This window comes from Anolis carolinensis, unplaced genomic scaffold (genome assembly GCF_035594765.1).
Source record: "Anolis carolinensis isolate JA03-04 unplaced genomic scaffold, rAnoCar3.1.pri scaffold_7, whole genome shotgun sequence".
NCBI lineage: Eukaryota > Metazoa > Chordata > Lepidosauria > Squamata > Dactyloidae > Anolis > Anolis carolinensis.
The window spans coordinates 38912055-38936747 of NW_026943818.1; the positions used below are offsets into that span (position 1 = coordinate 38912055).

Genomic DNA, 24693 nt, shown 5'->3' on the forward strand with positions numbered 1-24693 from the left:
TATTATTATTATTATTATTATTATTATTATTCACAATTTCCTTTGCCTTCTCTTTTAAAAATCAAAGAGGTTTGGCTTTAACCTCTTTAAAGAGAAGGCAAAGGAAATTGTGAATAATAGTAGTAGTAGTAGTAAATGTGTATATGTGTGTATATGTAAGTGTGTGTGTGTGTATACACACACACACACATATATATACATATATGCACACATATGGGTTTCAGTGGCCGAGTGGAGATTCAAACCCAGGTCTCCATTGCACTGGAGGACCATTTAGGAGTAGTGCTGAGGCTTAAATCTAGCACCTAGAAAAAGTATTTACTGAATGCCACCCTAAAAGAATAATAAGTTTTCCATGGTGAAGATAGGTAGATAGATAGAATTTTATAGCTGGAAGGTGTCGTCATCCCCACCTGACATTTTATTTTATTTATCTGTCCTTCAGTTTGAGAGAAAGCTCGCTCTTGACATATCTGAGAGGGTTTGCACCATGAGACAGGAGAATGGGTACAAAGACACAGTATGACACAGAGATCTATATGCTGGATTTCGTATCACAAAATCGCAATTCGAACACTTCCCAAGTGTTTAGGACTGTGTGATGTCTATTATTATTACTATTATTATTATTATTATTATTATTGACACAAAGACATAGTATAACACAGCAAATGAGATATAGATGCTGGATTTCGTATCACAAAATCGCAAGTCGAACACTTCCCAAGTGTTTAGGAAGTGTGGCTTATTATTATTATTATTATTGACACAAAGACACAGTATAACACAGCAAATGAGATCTATATGCTGGATTTCGTATCACAAAATAACCAAGTTGAACACTTGCCAAGTGTTTAGGACTGTGTGATGTCTGTTATTATTATTACAGTAGAGTCTCACTTATCCAACATAAGCGGGCTGGCAGAATGTTGGATTAGTGAATATGTTGGATAATGAGGGATTAATGAAAAGCCTATTATACATCAAATTAGGTTATGATTTTACAAATTAAGCACCAAAACATCATGTTTAACAACAAATTTGACAGAAAATGTAGTTCAATATGCAGTAATGCTATGTAGTAATTACTGTATTTACGAATTTAGCACCAAAATATCACGATGTATTGAAAACATTGACTACAAAAAGGCGTTGGATAATCTAGAACGTTGGATAAGCGAGACTACTGTATTATTATTGACACAAAGTCCCTGTTGAACTTCATTTTGTTAGTTTTGGCCCATCTCTCTAGTCTGTCAAGATCGTTTTGAATTCTGCTCCTGTCTTCTGGATAGCTAACACTCCAGAAGACAGGAGCAGAATTCAAAACGATCTTGACAGACTAGAGAGATGGGCCAAAACTAACACAATGAAGTTCAACAGGGACAAATGCAAGATACTTCATTTCGGCAGAAAAAATGGAAATCAAAGATACAGAATGGGGGACGATGCCTGGCTTGACAGCAGTGTGTGCGAAAAAGACCTTGGAGTCCTTGTGGGGAGGAAGATGAACATGAGCCAGGAATGTGATGCAGCAGCTAAAAAAGCCAATGGGATTCTGTCCTGCATCAAGAGGGGAATAGCGTCTAGATCCAGGGAAGTCCTGCTCCCCCTCTTTCTATTCTGCCTTGGTCAGACCACACCTGGAATCACACTATGTCCAATTCTGGGCACCACAGTTGAAGGGAGATGTTGACAAGCTGGAAAGCGTCCAGAGGAGGGCGACTAAAATGATCAAAGGTCTGGAGAACAAGCCCTATGAGGAGCGGCTTAAAGAGCTGGGCATGTTTAGCCTGCAGAAGAGAAGGCTGAGAGGAGACATGATGAGAGCCATGTACAAATACGTGAAGGGAAGTCCTAGGGAGGAGGGAGGGAGCTTGTTTTCTGCTGCCCTGGAGACTAGGACACAAGGGAACAAGGGCTTCAAACGACAGGAAAGGAAGGAGATTCCACCTGAACATCAGGAAGAACTTCCTCACGGTGAGAAGGGCTGTTCACCAGTGGAACTCTCTCCCCGGGGCCGTGGTGGAGGCTCCTTCTTTGGAGGCTTTTAAGCAGAGGCTGGATGGCCATCTGTCGGGGGTGCTTTGAATGCGATTTCCTGCTTCTTAGCAGGGGGTTGGACTAGATGGCCCATGTGGTCTCTTCCAACTCTACTATTCTATGATTCTATGATTCTATGATTCTAAGTATAACAAATGAGATCTATATGCTGGATTTCATATCACAAAATCGCAAGTCGAACACTTCCCAAGTGATTAGGACTGTGATGATTTATTATTATTATTATTATCGATACAAAGACACAGTATGAAACAGATATATACAGATGCTGGATTTTGTATCACAACATCACAAGTCGAACACTTCCCAAGTGATTAGGACTGTGTGATGATGTATTATTATTATTATTATTATTATTATTATTATTATTATTATTGATACAAAGACACAGTATGACACAAGAGATAAATATGCTGGATTTCGTATCACAAAATCACAAGCTGAACACTTCCCAAGTGATTAGGACTGTGTGATGTATTATTTTTATTTTATGATGTCATAGCAAACAAGATAGATATGCTGGGTTTCGTATCACAAAATCACAAGTCGAACACTTCCCAAGCGTCTAGGACTGTGTGATGTATTAATATTATTATTATTATTATTATTATTATTATTATTATTATTATTGTGTGACACAGCAAACAAGATAGACATGCTGGATTTCATATCACAAAATCACAGGTCGAACTCTTCCCAAGTGTCTAGGACTGTGTGATGTATTTTCGGATGATGCTGCAGATCCCCGTCGGGTGGCCTTTTGCAGTTGGCAGATCGTAATTTTGTCAATGTCTATTGTTTCCAAATGCCGGCTGAGATCTTTTGGCACGGCACCCAGTGTGCCCATCACCACCGGGACCACTTGCACTGGTTTCTGCCAGAGTCTTTGAAGTTCAATCTTGAGGTCCTGAGAGCGGCTGAGTTTTTCCTGTTGTTTTTCGTTAATGCGACTGTCACCTGGGATGGCGGCATCCATGATCCAAACCTTTTTCTTTTCCACAACTGTGATGTCTGGTGTGTTGTGTTCCAGAACTTGGTCAGTCTGGATTCAGAAGTCCCACAGTATCTTTGCGTGCTCATTTCCCAATACTTTTGTAGGTTTGAGATCCCACAAGTTCTTTGCTGCTGGGAGGTGGTACTTGAGGCATAAGTTCCAATGGATCATTTGGGCCACTTAGTTGTGCCTCTGTTTGTAGTCTGTGCGATTTTCTTACAGCAGCTGAGGATATGATCCATGGTTTCGTCGGTTTCCTTGCACAGTCTGCATTTTGGGTCATCAGCTGATTTTTCGATCTTGGCCTGAATGGCCTTTGTCCTGATGTCTTGCTCCTGGGCTGCAAGGATCAGGCCTTCTGTCTCCTTCTTCAGGGTCCCATTCGTGAGCCAGAGCCAGGTCTTCTATTATTATTATTATTATTATTATTATTATTATTATTAATGGCCTTTGTCCTGATGTCTTGCTCCTGGGCTGCAAGGATCAGGCCTTCTGTCTCCTTCTTCAGGGTCCCATTCGTGAGCCAGAGCCAGGTCTTCTATTATTATTATTATTATTATTATTATTATTATTATTAATTGCCTTTGTCCTGATGTCTTGCTCCTGGGCTGCAAGGATCAGGCCTTCTGTCTCCTTCTTCAGGGTCCCATTCGTGAGCCAGAGCCAGGTCTTCTCCTTGTCAGCTTTTCCTTCCATTTTGTCAAGGAACTTTCCATGCAATGTTTTGTTGTGCCAGCTGTCAGCTCTAGTTTGTAGTGCGGTTTTCTTGTACTGGTTATTATTATTATTATTATTATTATTATTATTATTATTATTATTTTCCCTGCTGCCAACTGCCCAGCTGTGGGCAAGTGCCAACTTCTTGTATTTCTTGGGCCTCTGCCAATGGCTGTCCACTTCCCAATTTGGAACGGTGTCGAAATGTGTGGGTTCCAAAAAGCAAGCGTGTTTGCGTGTGTGTACCCTGACGAGTTCAAATGCTGAAACCTTCCAGAGCCTTTCGCTCCCTTCGATGGGGCTATTTTTAACCCAGAGGGGAGAGGTGTTTGTACCCAGGTTCACCTGGGTCCGTGCTTCGTCATGAAATTGCAGGGAAAATGGATATATACACAATATAGACTGGCACGCTGCCTCTTCCTCCCAGTGGTGTGAAAGAGGCCTTGTTGTTTTTTTCACCAGCGTCCAAAAGAAAACACGATCCAGTTCTCCCTCCAGCAAAACCACATTTTCGATTGTCATCCCTTGACGTGGTGGGAGGCCTGATAGCCTTCTAACACTAGTCCCCACAATCTTTTCCCTATCTCACAACCTCTAAGGATGCCTGCCATAGATGTGGGCGAAAAATCAGGAGAGAATGCTTCTGGAACATGGCCATACAGCCAGAAAACACACAACAACCCTTTCCCCTAACTTACCGTATATACTCGAGTATAAGCCGAGTTTTTCAGCCTTTTTTTAGAACCGAAAAAGCCCCCCTCGGCTTATACTTGGGTGAGGGTCCTGGTTGGCTTATATTTGGGTCAGCTTATGTTTGAGTATATATGATACATTATTTTTCTCTATTATTATTTGTATTATTACATTTATTATTTTACTCTTATTACAGTAGAGTCTCACTTATCCAGCATAAACGGGCTGGCAGAACGTTGGATAAGCGAATACGTTGGATAATAAAGAGAGATTAAGAAAAAGCCTATTAAACATCAAAATAGGTTATAATTTTATAAATTAAGCACCCAAACATCATGTTTAACAACAAATTTCACAGAAAAAGTAGTTCATTACACATTACTGCTATGTAGTATCTGAGCCTCTCCCCTAGTCTAAGATGCAGGTCTGCAAGGGGGAGGTGGGCGGGGCCACAAATGGGCGGCCAGGACTGGGATGGGCGGAGTTACAAGCTCTGAGGCAGGGCTGAGCTTCTATCCTTGTCATGTGGCGCCTGCCAGGACAAGGGGCGGGGCTAGAGGGGGCGGGGCTTCTTCTCAAGTGCCTAATGAGACTGAACCTCTATACCCTGCCCCTGTGTTCTAACAAGCACCTCAGGGGAGGTATATAGAGGCTCTTGGGAAGAGGCCCCGCCCCTAGCCCTGTCCTTTAGTCCTAAAAGGCCTCTCAGAAGAGGTATAGAGGCTCAGCCCTGTCTCAGGCCCTTGGAAGGAGGCTCCACCCCCTTCCCGAGCTCCACCCTCTGTGTCCTAACAGGCACATCAGGAGAGGGATAGAGGCTCAGCCCTGTCTCAGGCTCTTGGGAAGAAGCCACACTCACTCCTCTAGCTCCGCCCCCTGTGTCCTAACAGGCACCTCAGGAGAGGTATAGAGGCTCAGCCCTGTCTCAGGCTCTTGGAAAGAAGCCACGCCCACTCCTCTAGCTCCGCCCCCTGTGTCCTAACAGGCACCTCAGGAGAGGTATAGAGGCTCAGCCCTGTCTCAGGCTCTTGGAAAGAAGCCACACCCACTCATCTAGCTCCGCCCCCTGTGTCCTAACAGGCACCTCAGGAGAGGTATAGAGGCTCAGCCCTGTCTCAGGCTCTTGGAAAGAAGCCACACCCACTCCTCTAGCTCCGCCCCCTGTGTCCTAACAGGCACCTCTGGAGAGGTATAGAGGCTCAGCCCTGTCTCAGGCTCTTGGGAAGAAGCCACACCCACTCCTCTAGCTCCGCCCCCTGTGTCCTAACAGGCATCTCAGGAGAGTTATAGAGGCTCAGCCCTGTCTCAGGCTCTTGGGAAGAAGCCACACCCACTCCTCTAGCTCCGCCCCCTGTGTCCTAACAGGCACCTCTGGAGAGGTATAGAGGCTCAGCCCTGTCTCAGGCTCTTGGGAAGAAGCCACACCCACTCCTCTAGCTCCGCCCCCTGTGTCCTAACAGGCACCTCTGGAGAGGTATAGAGGCTCAGCCCTGTCTCAGGCTCTTGGAAAGAAGCCACGCCCACTCCTCTAGCTCCGTCCCCTGTGTCCTAACAGGCACCTCTGGAGAGGTATAGAGGCTCAGCCCTGTCGCAGGCTCTTGGAAAGAAGCCACGCCCACTCCTCTAGCTCTGCCCCCTGTGTCCTAACAGGCACCTCTGGAGAGGTATAGAGGCTCAGCCCTGTCTCAGGCTCTTGGAAAGAAGCCACACCCACTCCTCTAGCTCTGCCCCCTGTGTCCTAACAGGCACCTCAGGAGAGGTATAGAGGCTCAGCCCTGTCTCAGGCTCTTGGAAAGAAGCCACACCCACTCCTCTAGCTCCGCCCCCTGTGTCCTAACAGGCACCTCTGGAGAGGTATAGAGGCTCAGCCCTGTCTCAGGCTCTTGGAAAGAAGCCACGCCCACTCCTCTAGCTCCGTCCCCTGTGTCCTAACAGGCACCTCTGGAGAGGTATAGAGGCTCAGCCCTGTCTCAGGCTCTTGGAAAGAAGCCACACCCACTCCTCTAGCTCTGCCCCCTGTGTCCTAACAGGCACCTCAGGAGAGGTATAGAGGCTCAGCTCTGTCTCAGGCTCTTGGAAAGAAGCCACACCCACTCCTCTAGCTCCGCCCCCTGTGTCCTAACAGGCACCTCAGGAGAGGTATAGAGGCTCAGCCCTGTCTCAGGCTCTTGGGAAGAAGCCACGCCAACTCCTCTAGCTCCGCCCCCTGTGTCCTAACAGGCACCTCAGGAGAGGTATAGAGGCTCAGCCCTGTCTCAGGCTCTTGGAAAGAAGCCACACCCACTCCTCTAGCTCCGCCCCCTGTGTCCTAACAGGCACCTCAGGAGAGGTATAGAGGCTCAGCCCTGTCTCAGGCTCTTGGGAAGAAGCCACGCCCACTCCTCTAGCTCCGCCCCCTGTGTCCTAACAGGCACCTCTGGAGAGGTATAGATCCTCAGCCCTGTCTCAGGCTCTTGGGAAGAAGCCACGCCCACTCCTCTAGCTCCGCCCCCTGTGTCCTAACAGGCACCTCAGGAGAGTTATAGATCCTCAGCCCTGTCTCAGGCTCTTGGGAAGAAGACACGCCCACTCCTCTAGCTCCGCCCCCTGTGGTGCTCAGCCCTGCCTCCGGCACTTGTGTGAAATTGTGTTTAGAGTTTAAAGCTGTGTGTGCAATCTAGAAGTGAAGAGGTTCCTGTAAATGCATAGAGTTGAAATGAAATTTCTAGAGTGTAACTTTGGGAAGTTTCCATTTGCTAGAGATAAGAATGGCATGTTCACTCCTGATGTCGTCGGACGGAGTCTGGTTATCGTCCAATCTGTCTTGTAAATAACTTGTAAATAATAAATAAAGTTTGAGCCGCTTTGATAAGCTGAACTAAGGAGTCGTGGAGCACGTTTTATTCCGTGCGTTCTGAGCAGATAGCCAGAACGTCGGAGAAGGAATTGAGACCCGGAAGGTGATACAATGGGATGGAATCGGGTCAGGGCTTCCCGGAAACATTGAGGGTGGAGCCGCCGCCGAATGCGAAGCCTCCTTTTCTCCATCCCCACCCTATACTTAAACCTTCCCGGACTGGTCTCCCTCCGTCCGGAGCCGCCCAGGGCAAAAGACGGGCCCAGTCCGTCCAGTCGGCCTTGCTCAACCCAAACCCAGCCTTGTTCTGGTTGCTTGAGTTCTGATTCACTCCCTAAACTACCATTCCCAGGATTCCATTGGGAGGAAAGTGATGTCGAACCGCATTCAATTGAATTGAATGTTTACCATTGTATGTTGGAATCAGCCCAGAGTCCCCTTGGGGAGATAGGGCGGAATACAAATAAATTGTTATTATTATTATTATTATTGTATGACACAGCAAACAAGATAGATATGCTGGATTTTGTATCACAAAATCACAAGTCGAACACTTCCCAAGTGTCTAGGACTGTGTGATGTATTTTCGGATGATGCGTGCAGATCCCAGTCGGGTGGCCTTTTGCAGTTGGCAGATCGTAATTTTGGGTTGTTGTTGTTATTGTTATTATTATTATTATTATTGTTGTATGACACAGCAAACAAGATAGACATGTTGGATTTCGTATCACAAAATCACATGTCGAACACTTCCCAAGTGTCTAGGACTGTGTGATGTATTTTCGGATGATGCGTGCAGATCCCAGCAGGGTGGCCTTTTGCAGTTGGCAGATCGTAATTTTGTCAATGTCTATTGTTTCCAAATGCCGGCTGAGATCTTTTGGCACGGCACCCAGTGTGCCCATCACCACTGGGACCACCTGCACTGGTTTCTGCCAGAGTCTTTGCAGTTCACTCTTGAGGTCCTGAGAGCGGCTGAGTTTTTCCTGTGGTTTTTCGTCAATGCGACTGTCACCTTGGATGGCGACATCAATGATCCAAAACTTTTTCTTTTCCACGACTGTGATGTCTGGTGTGTTGTGTTCCAGAACTTTGTCAGTCTGGATTCGGAAGTCCCACAGTATCTTTGTGTGCTCATTTTCCAAGACTTTTGCAGGTTTGTGATCCCACCAGTTCTTTGCTGCTGGGAGGTGGTACTTGAGGCATAAGTTCCAATGAATCATTTGGGCCACATGGTTGTGCCTCTGTTTGTAGTCTGTCTGTGCGATTTTCTTACAGCAGCTGAGGATATGATCCATGGTTTCGTCGGTTTCCTTGCACAGTCTGCATTTTGGGTCATCAGCTGATTTTTCGATCTTGGCCTTAATTGCATTTGTTCTGATGGCTTGCTCCTGGGCTGCAAGGATCAGGCCTTCTGTTATTTTTTTTTATTATTATTAGCGACATTTATATCCCTCCCTTCTCACCCCGAAAGGGACTCAAGTTATATGTACATACAATAAATTATATTATTAGCATAGCACAATAGAAGCATTATATATTACTATATTGTACTATACCACTATGTTGCAATATTATTAGTAATATTACATGTAATATATAATATTAAATTATAATAGTGTATTAGTCATACTGTGTTTTTGTGTCAATAATAATAATAATTATAGTAGTTTGCTGTGCCATTGTTTTGTGTCAGTAAATAGTAATAATACTTGTTTGCTGTGTCATACTGTGTTTTTGTGTCAGTAAAATAATAATAATAATAATAATAATAATATACTTTGTTGTGTCATACTGTGTTTTTGTGTCAATAATACTAATAATAGTAGTTTGCTGTGCCATTGTTTTGTGTCAGTAAATAATAATAATACTTGTTTGCTGTGTCATACTGTGTTTTTGTGTCAGTAAAATAATAATAATAATAATATACTTTGTTGTGTCATACTGTGTTTTTGTGTCAATAATAATAATAATAATAGTAGTAGTAGTTTGCTGTGTCAAATTGTTTTGTGTCAGTAAATAATAATACTTGTTTGCTGTGTCGTACTATGCTTTTGTGTCAATAATAATAATAATACTAGTTTGCTGTGTCATACTGTGCTTTTGTGTCAGTAAAATAATAATTATAATAATAACAATAATAATAATTGCTGTGTTTTTGTGACCGGAGGGATCCATGCGACCAAAGCCTTGGAGGGATTGGGGTATGTTTTCTCCAAATAAGAAAGATTTTGCCCTGTCGTTTCATTTTGCAGGGGTTTTGAAACTGGGTTAATCGCCTAGTACGCGTTTTCAGCCTCCAGCTTGGCCTCTCGGTTCCTGTGAACTTTCGGTTGTGGGAAACGTTCAGAGTCGTTGGGTTTAGGACTTTCGGAAACCTCTCTTGGAAACCGAAGCTGCGGAAAGGAGAAGCGGCCACGAATAGGGGGCTATTTCGGGAAGAAGACATCTTGCTCCTTCCTTGTTTTAGAATAAGACTAGCTGTGTCCGGCCACCGGTTGCTGTGGCGTACTATGGTGGTATGGAAAATAAAGTAATGAGAAGCGGCCAGGCGTTGAAGCTGCAAGGCTGTTCAATGCTAATCAAGCTGGGTAACAAATAAAATATATAAATAACTAGCTGTGCCCGGCCACGCGTTGCTGTGGCAAAGTGGTGGTGGTATTGGTTAAAAGTTGTTGTGTAATTTTTATTTGACTTTATTTGCATTTTTTTGTTAATTTTATTGTATGTTATATTTTTATTTATTATATTTTATTATTTTCTTGTATTATTTTTAGTTATTTTCTGTTATTATAGTATTTTATTGTATTAATTTTTTAGTGTTTTTTATTATTTTTTATTGGGTTGCTAGGAGACCAAGCTGGAGGAGCTTAGCCTTCTAACTGGCAGCAATTGGATAAAAGCAATTATTCCTCTCTCTCTAATTAGGACTTTATTTTCCTTTTCTTTTTGTTGTATCAACCTAGGGGCGTGGATGACGGGTTCTGTTGTCAAATTTCGAGGTTGGGGGGCCTGTAGTTTTGTTGTTTTGTGCGTCGCCGTGATGCCATCACTCTTTTATATATATAGATTTATATATAGTAACTGTATATACTCGAGTATAAGCCTAGTTTTTCAGCCCTTTTTTTAAGACTGAAAAAGCCCCCCTCGGCCTATACTCGGGTGAGGGTCCTGGTTGGCTTGTATTTGGGTCAGCTTATACTCGAGAATATAGGGTACATTTATTATTTTTCTCCATTATTGGTATTATTACATTTATTATTTTTCTCTATTATTGTTGCTACTATTACATTTATTTTACTCTATTTTTATTATTAGTGTGTGGTGGTATGGAAAATAAAGTAATGAGAAGCGGCCAGGCGTTGAAGCTGCAAGGCTGTTCAATGCTAATCAACCTGGGTAACAAATAAAATAGATAAATAATTTATATATAGTAACTGTATATACTCGAGTATAAGCCTAGTTTTTCAGCCCTTTTTTTAAGACTGAAAAAGCCCCCCTCGGCTTATACTCGGGTGAGGGTCCTGGTTGGCTTGTATTTGGGTCAGCTTATACTCGAGAATATAGGGTACATTTATTATTTTTCTCCATTATTATTGATATTATTACATTTATTATTTTTCTCTATTCTTGTTGCTACTATTACATTTATTTTACTCTATTTTTATTATTATTAATACATTTATTATTTCACTCTGATCTTATTATTATATTTATTATTTTACTCTATTTATTATTATTATTATTACATGTATTATTTTACTCTATTATTATTAAAAGGATACATAAGCACATTTACATTGAAGAAGATGAGAATCATGATTTGATCAGAGTTGGACAATCTTATCTTAAATTTGAGCTTTATGTAAATATTCAAAAACATTTAACCTACTGATGCCTCAATTAATGTAATTTGGATAATCCAGAACGTTGGATAAGCAAGTGTTGGATAAGTGAGACTTTACTGTATATGTTATGCTAGATCTGTGTGTGTATATATACATATACTATTCCAGATGGGAAGAAGGAAAGCAGCTGGGTGGCCAGCTCCCTATGTGAGTTTTCTCCTTCCGTCACTCCTTTGCGCATGCGCAGTTACTTATTCTTAGTTTTGGGAGGTTTTATGTTCATTCCTGTTTATTTCTTTAGGTTTTTTGGAGTGGAAGTCATACCTTGGTTGTGTTGATGTATTGTGGCCAAATTTGGTGGCATTTGCTCCAGTGGTTTTTTTGTTAACTCGTTCCTACAAACTGACAGTATATAGATTTAATGTTAGACAAGTGAGTGTTGGATAAGTGAGACTCTACTGTATTACATTTTTTATTTTTCTCTATTATTGTTGCTACTATTACATTTATTTTACACTATTTTTATTATTAATAATAATACATTTATTATTTCACTCTGATCCTATTATTATTGTTACATTTATTATTGTCTCACTTATCCAACACGCAGTAATGCTATGTAGTAATTACTGTATTTATGAATTTAGCACCGAAATATCACGATATATTGAAAACATTGACTACTAAAATGCGTTGGATAATCCAGAACGTTGGATAAGCGAGTGTTGGATAAGTGAGACTCTACTGTATATGTTATGCTAGATCTGTGTGTGTATATATACATATACTATTCCAGATGGGAAGAAGGAAAGCAGCTCCCTACGGATGGTTTGTGAGTTTTCTCCTTCCGTCACCCTTTTGCACATGCGCGGCTACTTATTCTTAGTTTTAGGAGGTTTTATGTTCATTCCTGTTTATTTCTTTAGGTTTTTTGGAGTGGAAGTCATACCTTGGTTGTGTTGGTGTATTGTGGCCAAATTTGGTGGCATTTGCTCCAGTGGTTTTTTTATTAACTCAATCCTACAAACTGACAGCATATAGATTTATTAGATTTTTGCTCTTTTATTTTTTGTTATATTGATACCCAGCATCTCAGCAACACAGCGGTGGGGCCGTTGGTCCATTTCCGAGGGTTTGAACACCTGTGGCACTTGTCTCGGTTGCGACTTTCATATCCGTAGTCCCCAAAGGTAGTTCGAAAGCACAAAAAGGCTCTGAATTGAATATGATTTCTAGAGTTACAAGGCCTTGGAAAGCCCCGTCGCTGGTTTCAGTTTGACTTCATCAGTTAAGCATGGTTTGAAACCCGGCTCAGTTGTGATCAATCCGCACACTTTCGGCCTGCTGTAAATGCACCTGTTATGGCCCGACTTAATGTTCCTTCTCTCTCTTTTTCTCTCAAAAGGACTCTGCGGCCTTGAAGCCTTCGATTCAGTTTCAAGGGAGCCAAGGGGTAAGTGAAATGATTTCTGGACGGGGAGTTTTAATAATAATAATAATAATAATAATAATAATAATAATAATAATAATAATAATAATAATAGAGTTGGAAGAGACCCCCATGGGCCATCTAGTCCAACTCCTTGCCCTGCAGCAAAAGCACAATCAAAGCACAGATGGCCATTTAGCCTTAATAATAATAATAATAATAATAATAATAATAATAATAATAATAATTGCAGCTGTGGACTCATCTTGTTGTGTTTCAAATAATAATAATAATAATAATAATAGAGTTGGAAGAGACCCCATGGACCATCTAGTCCAACTCCTTGCCCTGCAGGAAAAGCACAATCAAAGCACAGATGGCCATTTAGCCTCAATAATAATAATAATAATAATAATAATCTGCTGTGGACTCATCTTGTTGTGTTTCAAATAATAATAATAATAATAATAATAATAATAATAATAATAATAATAATAATAATAATAATAGAGTTGGAAGAGACTCCATGGGCCATCTATACCAACTCCCTGCTGTTCAGGAAACGCACAATCAAAGCAACCCTGACAGATGGCCATCCTGCCTCAATAATAATAACAACAACAATATAATAACAGTAACATTATTATAATAATAATAGTAATAATAATAATAATAACAATAACAATAATATAATAGCAATAATAATAATAATGATAACTTTATTCTTGTATCCCGCCCCATCTCCCCGAAGGGCGGCTCACAATCAGGACAGTAAATAAAGACCAATGCTCAAAAAACGGGAATTCCAGACAGGAAACAACCAGGGCCAGCTAACACCTCCTAACAAAGGATTCCCCCAGGCAGGAAGATATATAAACCCCACTTGTCGAGTTATTATTAATATATGTATACATACAGTAGAGTCTCACTTATCCAACACTCACTTATCCAACGTTCTGGATTATCCAACTCATTTTTGTAGTCAATGTTTTCAAAACATAGTGATATTTTGGTGCTAAATTCGGAAATACAGTAATTACTACATAGCATTACTGCGTATTGAACTACTTTTTCTGTCAAATTTGTTGTATAACATGATGTTTTGGTGCTTAATTTGTAAAATCATAACCTAATTTGAGGTTTAATAGGCTTCTCCTTAATCTCTCCTTATTATCCAATATATTTGCTTATACAACATTCTGCCGGCCTGTTTATGTTGGATAAGTGAGACTCTACTGTATCAGGCTTTGTTGAGAAGTGTTAGCTGGTCCTGATTGTTTGCTGTCACGAAGCAGCATGGCTATTCAGTGCTAATCAAGCTGGCCCATGGCAACATTTGCACTTGCCTCAAGCAGGCAAGAGTTCTTTCTCCCGCCCAAGTATATATAAACCCCACTTGCTGAGTTTCCAACAGACCTCGCAACCTCTGAGGATGCCTGCCATAGATGTGGGCGAAACGTCAGGAGAGAATGCTTCTGGGACATGGCCAGACAAGCCGGAAAAGTCACAACAACCCAGTGATTCCGGCCGTGAAAGCCTTCGGTGACACGAAGAAGGCCTGCTTCCCTTGCGCAGGAAAAATTCTGCGGAAAATATAAACCACTTGGATCAACTCCAAAGGCTGAAAAAGCAAACTGGGAGTTGTGGGAAGCTCACTTCTGCTTTTTCCCGAAAGCCCACATCACCCTTGTTCATTTGTCGGTTTCATTTTTGTTTTGTGAAAAGGGGGTTTTCCTGCTTCTGTGGCTTGTAGGGGGTGCCCCCCATTTTGCCGGCCAAAAGTCCCAAGTTGCCCACGAAAAGGGATTTCTGGGATGCCAAGAGGCGGGAAGTCCCTAAAGCAAGTGGTCTTCTCAGATCAACATGCCAACAAGTTGAGTCCTGAATCCCCTGCATTTGCAGAGGCCCTTGGTATCCACTGGACTTGGATAGCAAAATCCGTGGACAGTCAAGCCCTGTTTTCTAAGGCTTTCATGGCCGGATTAATAATACTGTATATACTCAAGTATAAGCCTAGTTTTTCACCTAGTTTGAAAAAGCTCCCCTCAGCTTATACTCGGGGAAGGGTCCTGGTTGGCTTATATTTGGGTCAGCTTATACTCGAGAATATATGGTACATTTATTATTTTTCTCTATTATTGGTATCATTACATTTATTATTGTAGACTATTATTATTATTTCCACAAGAAGTGGGAAAGGGGAGGAATCACCAAAGAAGAATTCAAACGTATAGCCAACACCTGTAGGGAAAAGGTTCGCAAGGCTAAAGCGCAAAATGAGCTCAGGCTTGCCAGGGACATAAAAAACAACAAAAAAGGCTTTTTTGCTTACGTTGGTAGAAAAAGGAAGAAAAAGGAGGCGATAGGGCCTCTGCGAGGAGAAGATGGGGTGATGGCGACAGGGGATAGGGAAAAGGCAGAACTACTTAATGCCTTCTTTGCCTCGGTCTTCTCAGAAAAAGAAAACCATCTTCAACCTCAGAAACATGGAATGGACGAAGGATTGGGGGAAATCCAACCCCAAATAGGGAAACAAGTTGTCCAGGAACACCTGGCCTCTCTAAACGAATTCAAGTCCCCAGGGCCAGATCAGCTACACCCAAGAGTACTGAAGGAACTAGCGGAAGTTATTTCAGAACCACTGGCAATTATCTTCAAGAGTTCTTGGAGAACGGGAGAAGTCCCAGCAGATTGGAGGAGGGCGGATGTGGTCCCTATTTATCTTCAAGAAGGGAAAAAAGAACGACCCAAACAATGACCAATGTCCGGTCAGCCTCACATCAATACCAGGCAAAATTCTGGAAAAGATCATTAAGGAAGTGGTCTGCGAACACTTAGAAACAAATGCGGTCATGGCTAATAGTCAACACGGATTTACCAAAAACAAGTCATGCCAGACTCATCTGATCTCTTTTTTCGATAGAGTTACGAGTTGGGTCGATACAGGGAATGCTGTGGATGTAGTGTGTCTGGATTTCAGGAAGGCCTTCGACAAAGTCCCCCACGACCTTCTGGCAAGGAAACTAGTCAAATGTGGGCGAGACAAAACTACGGTGAGATGGATCTGTAATTGGCTAAGCGAACGAACCCAAAGGGTGATTCTCACCAATGCGTCGTCTTCATCATGGAAAGAAGTGACAAGTGGAGTGCCACAAGCAGGGCTCCGTCCTGGGCCCGGTTCTGTTCAGGATCTTTATGAACGACTTAGACGAAGGGTCAGAAGGCACGATCCTCAAGTTTGCAGACGACACCAAACTGGGAGGGAGAGCCAACACTCCAGAAGACAGGAGCAGAATTCAAAACGATCTTGACAGACTAGAGAGATGATTGGCCGAAACTCACAAAATGAAGTTCAACAGGGACAAATGCAAGAGACTTCACTTCGGCAGAAAAAATGGAAATCAAAGATACAGAATGGGGGACGAGGCCTGGCTTGAGAGCAGTGTGTGCGAAAAAGACCTTGGAGTCCTCGTGGGGAGGAAGATGAACATGAGCCAGGAATGTGATGCGGCAGCTAAAAAAGCCAACGGGATTCTGGCCTGCATCAAGAGGGGAAGAGCGTCTAGATCCAGGGAAGTCCTGCTCCCCCTCTTTCTATTCTGCCTTGGTCAGACCACGTTACCTGGAATCACACTGTGTCCCATTCTGGGCACCACAGTTGAAGGGAGATGTTGACAAGCTGGAAAGTGTCCAGAGGAGGGCGACTAAAATGATTAAGGGTCTGGAGAACAAGCCCTATGAGGAGCGGCTTAAAGAGCTGGGCATGTTTAGCCTGCAGAAGAGAAGGCTGAGAGGAGACATGATGAGAGCCATGTACAAATACGTGAAGGGAAGTCCTAGGGAGGAGGGAGGGAGCTTGTTTTCTGCTGCCCTGCAGACTAGGACACAAGGGAACAAGGGCTTCAAACTACAGGAAAGGAAGGAGATTCCACCTGAACATCAGGAAGAACTTCCTCACGGTGAGAAGGGCTGTTCACCAGTGGAACTCTCTCCCCGGGGCCGTGGTGGAGGCTCCTTCTTTGGAGGCTTTGAAGCAGAGGCTGGATGGCCATCTGTCGGGGGTGCTTTGAATGCGATTTCCTGCTTCTTGGCAGAATGGGGTTGGACTGGATGGCCCATGTGGTCTCTTCCAACTCTACTATTCTATGATTCTATGATTCTAAGTTGAGTCCTGAATCCCCTGCATTTGCAGAGGCCCTTGGTATCCACTGGACTTGGATAGCAAAATCCGTGGACAGTCAAGCCCTGTTTTCTAAGGCTTTCATGGCCGGAATAATAATACTGTATATACTCAAGTATAAGCCTAGTTTTTCACCTAGTTTGAAAAAGCTCCCCTCGGCTTATACTCGGGGAAGGGTCCTGGTTGGCTTATATTTGGGTCAGCTTATACTCGAGAATATATGGTACATTTATTATTTTTCTCTATTATTATTGGTATTATTACATTTATTATTTTTCTCCATTATTATTGGTATTATTACATTTATTATTTTTCTCTATTATTATTGGTATTATTACATTTATTTTCTCTATTATTATTGGTATTATTACATTTATTATTTTTCTCCATTATTATTGGTACTATTACATTTATTATTTTTCTCTATTATTATTGGTATTATTACATTTATTATTTTTCTCTATTATTATTGGTATTATTACATTTATTATTTTTCTCTATTATTATTGGTATTATTACATTTATTATTTTTTCCATTATTATTGGTATTATAACATTTATTATTTTTATTATTATTGGTATTATAACATTTATAATTTTTCTCTATTACTATTGGTATTATTACATTTATTATTTTTCTCTATTATTATTGGTATTATTACATTTATTATTTTTCTTCATTATTGGTACTATTACATTTACTATTATTTTTTCTATTATTATTGGTATTCTTACATTTATTATTTTTCTCCATTATTATTGGTACTACAGTAGAGTCTCACTTATCCAACACTCGCTTATTCAACGTTCTGGATTATCCAACGCATTTTTGTAGTCAATGTTTTTCATACATCATGATATTTTGGTGCTAAATTCGTAAATACAGTAATTACTACATAGCATTACTGCGTACTGAACTACTTTTTCTGTCAAATTTGTTGTACAACATGATGTTTTGGTGCTTAATTTGTAAAATCATAACCTCATTTGATGTTTAATAGGCTTTTCCTTAATCCCTCCTTATTATCCAACATATTCGCTTATCCAACATTCTGCCGGCCCGTTTATGTTGGATAAGTGAGACTAATGTATTACATTTATTATTATTTTTCTATTATTATTGGTATTATTACATTTATTATTGTACACTATTATTATTGGTATTATTACATTTATTATTTTTCTCTATTACTATTGGTACTATTACATTTATTTTTTCCTATTATTATTGGTATTATTACATTTATTATTTTTCTCTATTACTATTGGTACTATTACATTTATTTTTTTCTATTATTATTGGTATTATTACATTTATTATTTTTCTCTATTATTATTGGTATCATTACATTTATTATTTTTCTCTATTATTGTTGCTGCTACAGTAGAGTCTCACTTATCCAAGCTAAACGGGCCAGCAGAAGCTTGGATACGCGAATATCTTGGATAATAAGGAGGGATTAAGGAAAAGCCTATTAAACATCAAATTAGGTTATGATTTTACAAATTAAGCACCAACACATCATGCTATACAACAAATTTGACAGAAAAGTAGTTCAATATGCAGTAATGTTATCTTGTAATTACTGTATTTACAAATTTAGCACCAAAATATCATGATATATTGAAAACATTGACTACAAAAATGGCTTGGATAATCCAGAAGCTTGGATAACCGAGGCTTGGATAAGTGAGACTCTACTGTATTATTACATTTATTATTTTTCTCTATTATTGTTGCTACTATGTGTTGTCGAAGGGTTTCATGGCCGGGATCACAGGGTTGTTGTATGTTTTCCGGGCTGTGTGGCCATGTTCCAGAAGCATTCTCTCCTGACGTTTTGCCCACATCTATGGCAGGCATCCTCAGAGGTTGTGATTTTTGAGTTTTTTAATACTGGTAGCCAGATTTTGTTCATTTTCATGGTTTCCTCCTTTCTGTTGAAGTTGTCCACATGCTTGTGAATTTCAATGGCTTCTCTGTGTAGTCTGACATGATAGTTGTTTATGCTTAGTTTCTCCATACCTCATAACCTTTGAGGATGCCTGCCATAGATGTGGGCGAAACGTTAGGAGAGAATACTTCTAGAACATGGCCATACAGCCTGGAAAACATACAACAACCCTGTGATCCCGGCCATGAAAGCCTTCGACAACACAGAGAAATGTAGATTTAATAGAACATAACACAAGTGGTATTTCAAGCTCTTTTGATGGGTTAACGCAGGGGTCCTCAAACTTTTAAAGCAGAGGGCCAGTCCACAATCCTTCAGAATGTTGAGGGGCCGAATTATCATTTGAAAAAAAATACGAACAAATTCCTATGCATACTGCACATGTCTTATTTGTAGTGAAACAACAACAACAACAACAACAAAGAAATAACAATACAATATTTAAAAATGAAAACAATTTTAACCAACATAAGCCTATCAGGATTTCAATGGAAAGTGTAGGTCTGCTTCTGGTCAATGAAATTGTCAAGTTAATTAGGATTGTTGTTGTTGTGTGACTTCAAGTCATTTCAGACCAAGCCTAAGTCTAAAATTAATTAATTATTTACTGCATTTATTTACTACATTTATATCCCACTCTTCTCACCCCGAAGGGGACTCAGGGCAGCTGTATGTACATACAATATATTATATTATTAGCATAGCACAATATTAGCATTATATATTACTATATTGAACTATACCACTATACTATTATATGTTACTAGCTGTGCCCGGCCATGCGTTGCTGTGGCGTTGTCTGGTGGTGTTGGTGAGAAATTGTTGAGGTAGTGGTGGTATTGAATGTCTGTTGTATGGTTGTCTTTATGTTTAGTATGCATACTGAAGTGGATTATATGGCAGTGTGGAGTCAAGATAATCCAGTGCAAAGCAGATAATATAAGATTCTAAATGGGTTATATAGCTGTGTGGAAGGGCCTTGAGTCTACACTGCCATATAATCCAGTTAAAATCTGATAATCTGTGGAAGAGGCCTAAGTGAGGCCTAACTGTGCCTGTCCCCTGGGCTGAGTAGGTTGCTAGGAGACTAAGTGGGTGGAGCTTTGCCTTCAAACTGGCAGCAATTGGATAAAAACTGTTATTCCTCTCCCTGTAATTAGGACTTTATTTTTCTTTTCTTTTTGTTGTATCAACCTTGAGGCGTGGATGATGGGTTGTGTTGTCAATTTTCGAGGTTGGGGGGCCTGTACTTTTATTGTTTTGTGAATTGCCGCGATGCCATCACTCTTTTATATATATATAGATTAGCATAGCACAATATTAGCATTATATATTACTATATTGAACTATACCACTATACTATTATACAGGGGTCCCCAAACTACGGCCCGCGGGCCACATCCGGCCCCCTGGAGCCATTTATCCGGCCCCCGCAGCTTTCTCCCCTTTCCTGCGTTGTCCCGCTCCCTGCACAAGCCTTGGAGACTTGCCTTTCCATCTTTCCCACCACTTTTCTGCTATACGAGCCTTTGAGCCTCTCCTGGCTCCCCACTCGCCCTGCATAAGCCGTGGAGGAGCCTTGCCTTTCCGCTTTTACCACAACTCAAAAGGTATTTTAATTATTATTTAATTATTAATTATTAAGGCGTGTTTGCTCCAGGTTTAGCAATACGTTGATTAGCAATACACACCGGATTTCTCCCTGGGCTGGAGGCCTGAGTGAGGGAGAGTTTCTTTCCCCACTCAGGCTTCCACTCCTGGGAGAAATCTGGAGTATATTGCTATTTCTGGTTTGCAGTATACTCTGGATTTCTCCCTGGGCTGGAGGCCTTAGTGGGGCCTCTCCATTATTATTATTATTATTATTATTATTATTATTATTATCAACACAACGACGTTGTATGGCACAGCAAACAAGATAGATATGCTGGATTTCGTTTCGCAAAACCACAAGTCGAACACTTCCCAAGTGTCTAGGACTGTGTGATGTATTTTCTGATGATGTGTGCAGATCCCAGTTGGGTGGCCTTTTGCAGTTGGCAGATGGTGATTTTGTCAATGTCTATTGTTTCCAAATGCCGGCTGAGATCTTTTGGCACAGCACCCAGTGTGCCCATCACCACCGGGACCACCTGCACTGGTTTCTGCCAGAGTCTTTGAAGTTCAATCTTGAGGTCCTGAGAGTGGCTGAGTTTTTCCTGTTGTTTTTCGTCAATGCGACTGTCACCTGGGATGACGACATCCATGATCCAAACCTTGTTCTTTTCCACAACTGTGATGTCTGGTGTGTTGTGTTCCAGAACTTTGTCAGTCTGGATTCGGAAGTCCCACAGTATCTTTGCATGTTTATTTTCCAATACTTTTGCAGGTTTGTGATCCCACCAGTTCTTTGCTGCTGGGAGGTGGTACTTGAGGCATAAGTTCCAATGAATCATTTGGGCCACATAGTTGTGCCTCTGTTTGTAGTCTGTCTGTGCGATTTTCTTACAGCAGCTGAGGATATGATCAATGGTTTCATCAGCTTCCTTGCACAGTCTGCATTTTGGGTCATCAGCTGATTTTTCAATCTTGGCCTAAATGGCCTTTGTCCTGATGTCTTGCTCTTGGGCTGCAAGGATCAGGCCTTCTGTCTCCTTCTTCAGGGTCCCATTCGTGAGCCAGAGCCAGGTCTTCTCCTGATCAGCTTTTCCTTCAATTTTGTCAAGGAACTTTCCATGCAGTGTTTTGTTGTGCCAGCTGTCAGCTCTAGTTTGTAGTGCGGTTTTCTTGTACTGGTTTTTTGTCTGCTGTGTTTTGAGGAGTTTCTGATTTTTGACTTCAATCAAAGCAGGTTCTTCACTTTGCTTGACCCTAATTATTATTATTATTATTATTATTATTATTATTATTATTATTATTATTATTATTAACATTGAGGCTGGGTGGCATCTGTCAGGTGTGCTTTGCTGTGTGTTTGGTGCACAAAGGCAGAAGAGGGTTGGACTAAATGGCCCAAGGGTCTCTTCAACCCTCTCCATTATTTTTTTATTATTATTAATAATAATAATAATAATAACATTGAGGCTGGGTGGCCATCTGTCAGGGTTGCTTTGCTTGTGCTTTTGGTGCACAAAGGCAGAAGGGTATTGGACTAAATGGCCCAAGGGGTTTCTTCCAACCCTCTTTATTATTATTATCATTATTATTATTAACATTGAGGCTGTATTTGTTCCTTTTTTTTACTTCAAAATAAAATATGTGCCATGTGCATAGGCATTCGTTCATAGTTTTTTAAAAAAAACTATAGCCTGGCCCTCCAACGGTCTGAGGGACTGTTAACTGGCCCCCCGTTTAAAAAGTTTGGGGACCCCTGCTATTATATGTTATGTAACTTATAACATATAATTAATATTATTATATGATATTATTATTAGTATTATATTGTATGACATAATATTATTATCAATATTATATGTATATACAATATATTATATTATTAAAACGAATACAAAAATATTATTTTATAAAACTGAGGGTGGGGGCCAGGTAAATGACCTTGGAGGGCCGCATCCGGCCCCCGGGCCTTAGTTTGGGGACCCCTGGGTTAACGAGTTGGCTACCATCTATTCCAGGGGTCCCCAAACTAAGGCCCGGGGGCCGGATGCGGCCCACCGAAGCCATTTATCCGGCCCCCATGGCACAAGGGCAGAAGGGGGTTGGGCTAAATGACCCAAGGGTTCTATTCTTCTCTTACAACCATCATTATTATTATTATTATTATTATTATTATTATTATTATTATTACTATTATTAAGGCTGGGTGGCCATCTGTCAGGGGTGCTGTGCTTGTGCTTTTGGTCCGCAGAGGCAGAAGGGGGTTAGACAAAATGGCCCAAGGGGTCTCTTCCAACCCTCTTTATTATTATTATTATTATTATTATTATTATTATTATTATTATTATTATTAACATTGAGGCTGGGTGGCCATCTGTCAGGGGTGCTTTGCTTGTGCTTTTGGTGCACAAAGGCAGAAGGGGATTGGACTCAATGGCCCAAAGGGTCTCTTCCAACCCTCTTTTTTATTATTATTGCTGTTATTATTATTATTTTATTATGACACAGCAAACAAGATAGATATGCTGGATTTCGTATCACAAAATCACAAGTCGAACACTTCCCAAGTGTCCAGGACTGTGTGATGTATTTTCGGATGATGCGTGCAGATCCCAGTAGGGTGGCCTTTTGTAATTGGCACATCGTGATGATGATGATTTTGATGATGATTATTATTATTAACATTGAGGCTGGGTGGCCACCTGTCAGGGGTGCTTTGCTTGTGCTTTCGGGGCACAAAGGCAGAAGGGGATTGGACTTAATGGCCCAAAGGGTCTCTTCTAACTCTCTTTTTATTATTATTGCTGTTATTATTATTTATTATTGTTGTTGTTGTTGTTGTTGTTGTTCGGTGGCCAACTATAGTCCGGCCCTCCAATGGTTTGAAGGATTGTGAACTGGCCCCCTGTTTAAAAAGTTTGGGGACCCCTGATCTATTCAATGGATAAAAGAACTGTTTTTGCTTTCTGTGTAATGTTAGTAGTTTTACTGATGTTGTGTATTGTGCCTATAATTTTTAAGATGTCGAAAAGATGCAGACATGAGATGATAAGTGAAAAACAAGATGAAATACAATTATTAGCCTTAGTTAAATGATGCATCCGACCTTTGGTTCAGAGCATCAAAGGGGCTCACTATAACCTGCAATGTCCTTTGGCAGTTGGCATTCTGCTCTTGCCTGTTAACGGCTACTTCTCTTCCGACAGCGCATCTCGATACCCCGGTCGGATGGCTCGAAGGGGGTCCGGTCGTTCTCGTTTTACCTCTCCCACATTGGCAAGGACAGCCCCCAAGGCAGCTTTGACTGTATCCAGCAATACGTCTCCAGGTGAGTGGCATTCCCAGCCTGCAAGGTGACACGTGAATATCAAATCCGTAACAGCGTTCGTGACATCTTATCCCTGCAACAACCTTCATAATAATATTATTAAATTATTAAATATTTGATTGTATTATTAAATATTAAATAAATATTATTAAATATTTGATAATATTATCCCTGCAACAACCTTCATAATAATATTATTAAATTATTATTAAATATTTGATTGTATTATTAAATATTAAGTAAATATTATTAAATATTTGATAATATCCCTGCAACAATCTTCATAATAATATTATTAAATTATTATTAAATATTTGATTGTATTATTAAATATTAAGTAAATATTATTAAATATTTGATAATATTATCCCTGCAACAACCTTCATAATAATATTATTAAATTATTAAATATTTGATTATATTATTAAATATTAAATAAATATTATTAAATATTTGATAATATTATCCCTGCAACAACCTTCATAATAATATTATTAAATTATTATTAAATATTTGATTGTATTATTAAATATTAAGTAAATATTATTAAATATTTGATAATATCCCTGCAACAATCTTCAGAATAATATTATTAAATTATTATTATTAAATATTTGATTATATTATTAAATATTAAATAAATATTATTAAATATTTGATAATATTATCCCTGCAACAACCTTCATAATAATATTATTAAATTATTATTAAATATTTGATTGTATTATTAAATATTAAGTAAATATTATTAAATATTTGATAATATTATCCCTGCAACAACCTTCATAATAATATTATTAAATTATTATTAAATATTTGATTGTATTATTAAATATTAAGTAAATATTATTAAATATTTGATAATATCCCTGCAACAATCTTCAGAATAATATTATTAAATTATTATTATTAAATATTTGATTATATTATTAAATATTAAATAAATATTATTAAATATTTGATAATATTATCCCTGCAACAACCTTCATAATAATATTATTAAATTATTATTAAATATTTGATTGTATTATTAAATATTAAGTAAATATTATTAAA

General features: G+C 40.0%; 1 protein-coding gene across 1 annotated transcript in view; it reads left to right on the forward strand.

Moving 5' to 3' along the window:
- ell (elongation factor for RNA polymerase II) overlaps nucleotides 1-24693 on the forward strand; it is a 72368-nt gene that overhangs the window by 4889 nt on the left and 42786 nt on the right. The window contains exons 2-3 of the mRNA XM_062959164.1: nucleotides 12558-12605; nucleotides 23516-23637. Of these exons, the coding sequence (XP_062815234.1) occupies nucleotides 12558-12605; nucleotides 23516-23637 (170 nt within the window). The remainder of the gene's footprint in view (nucleotides 1-12557; nucleotides 12606-23515; nucleotides 23638-24693) is intronic.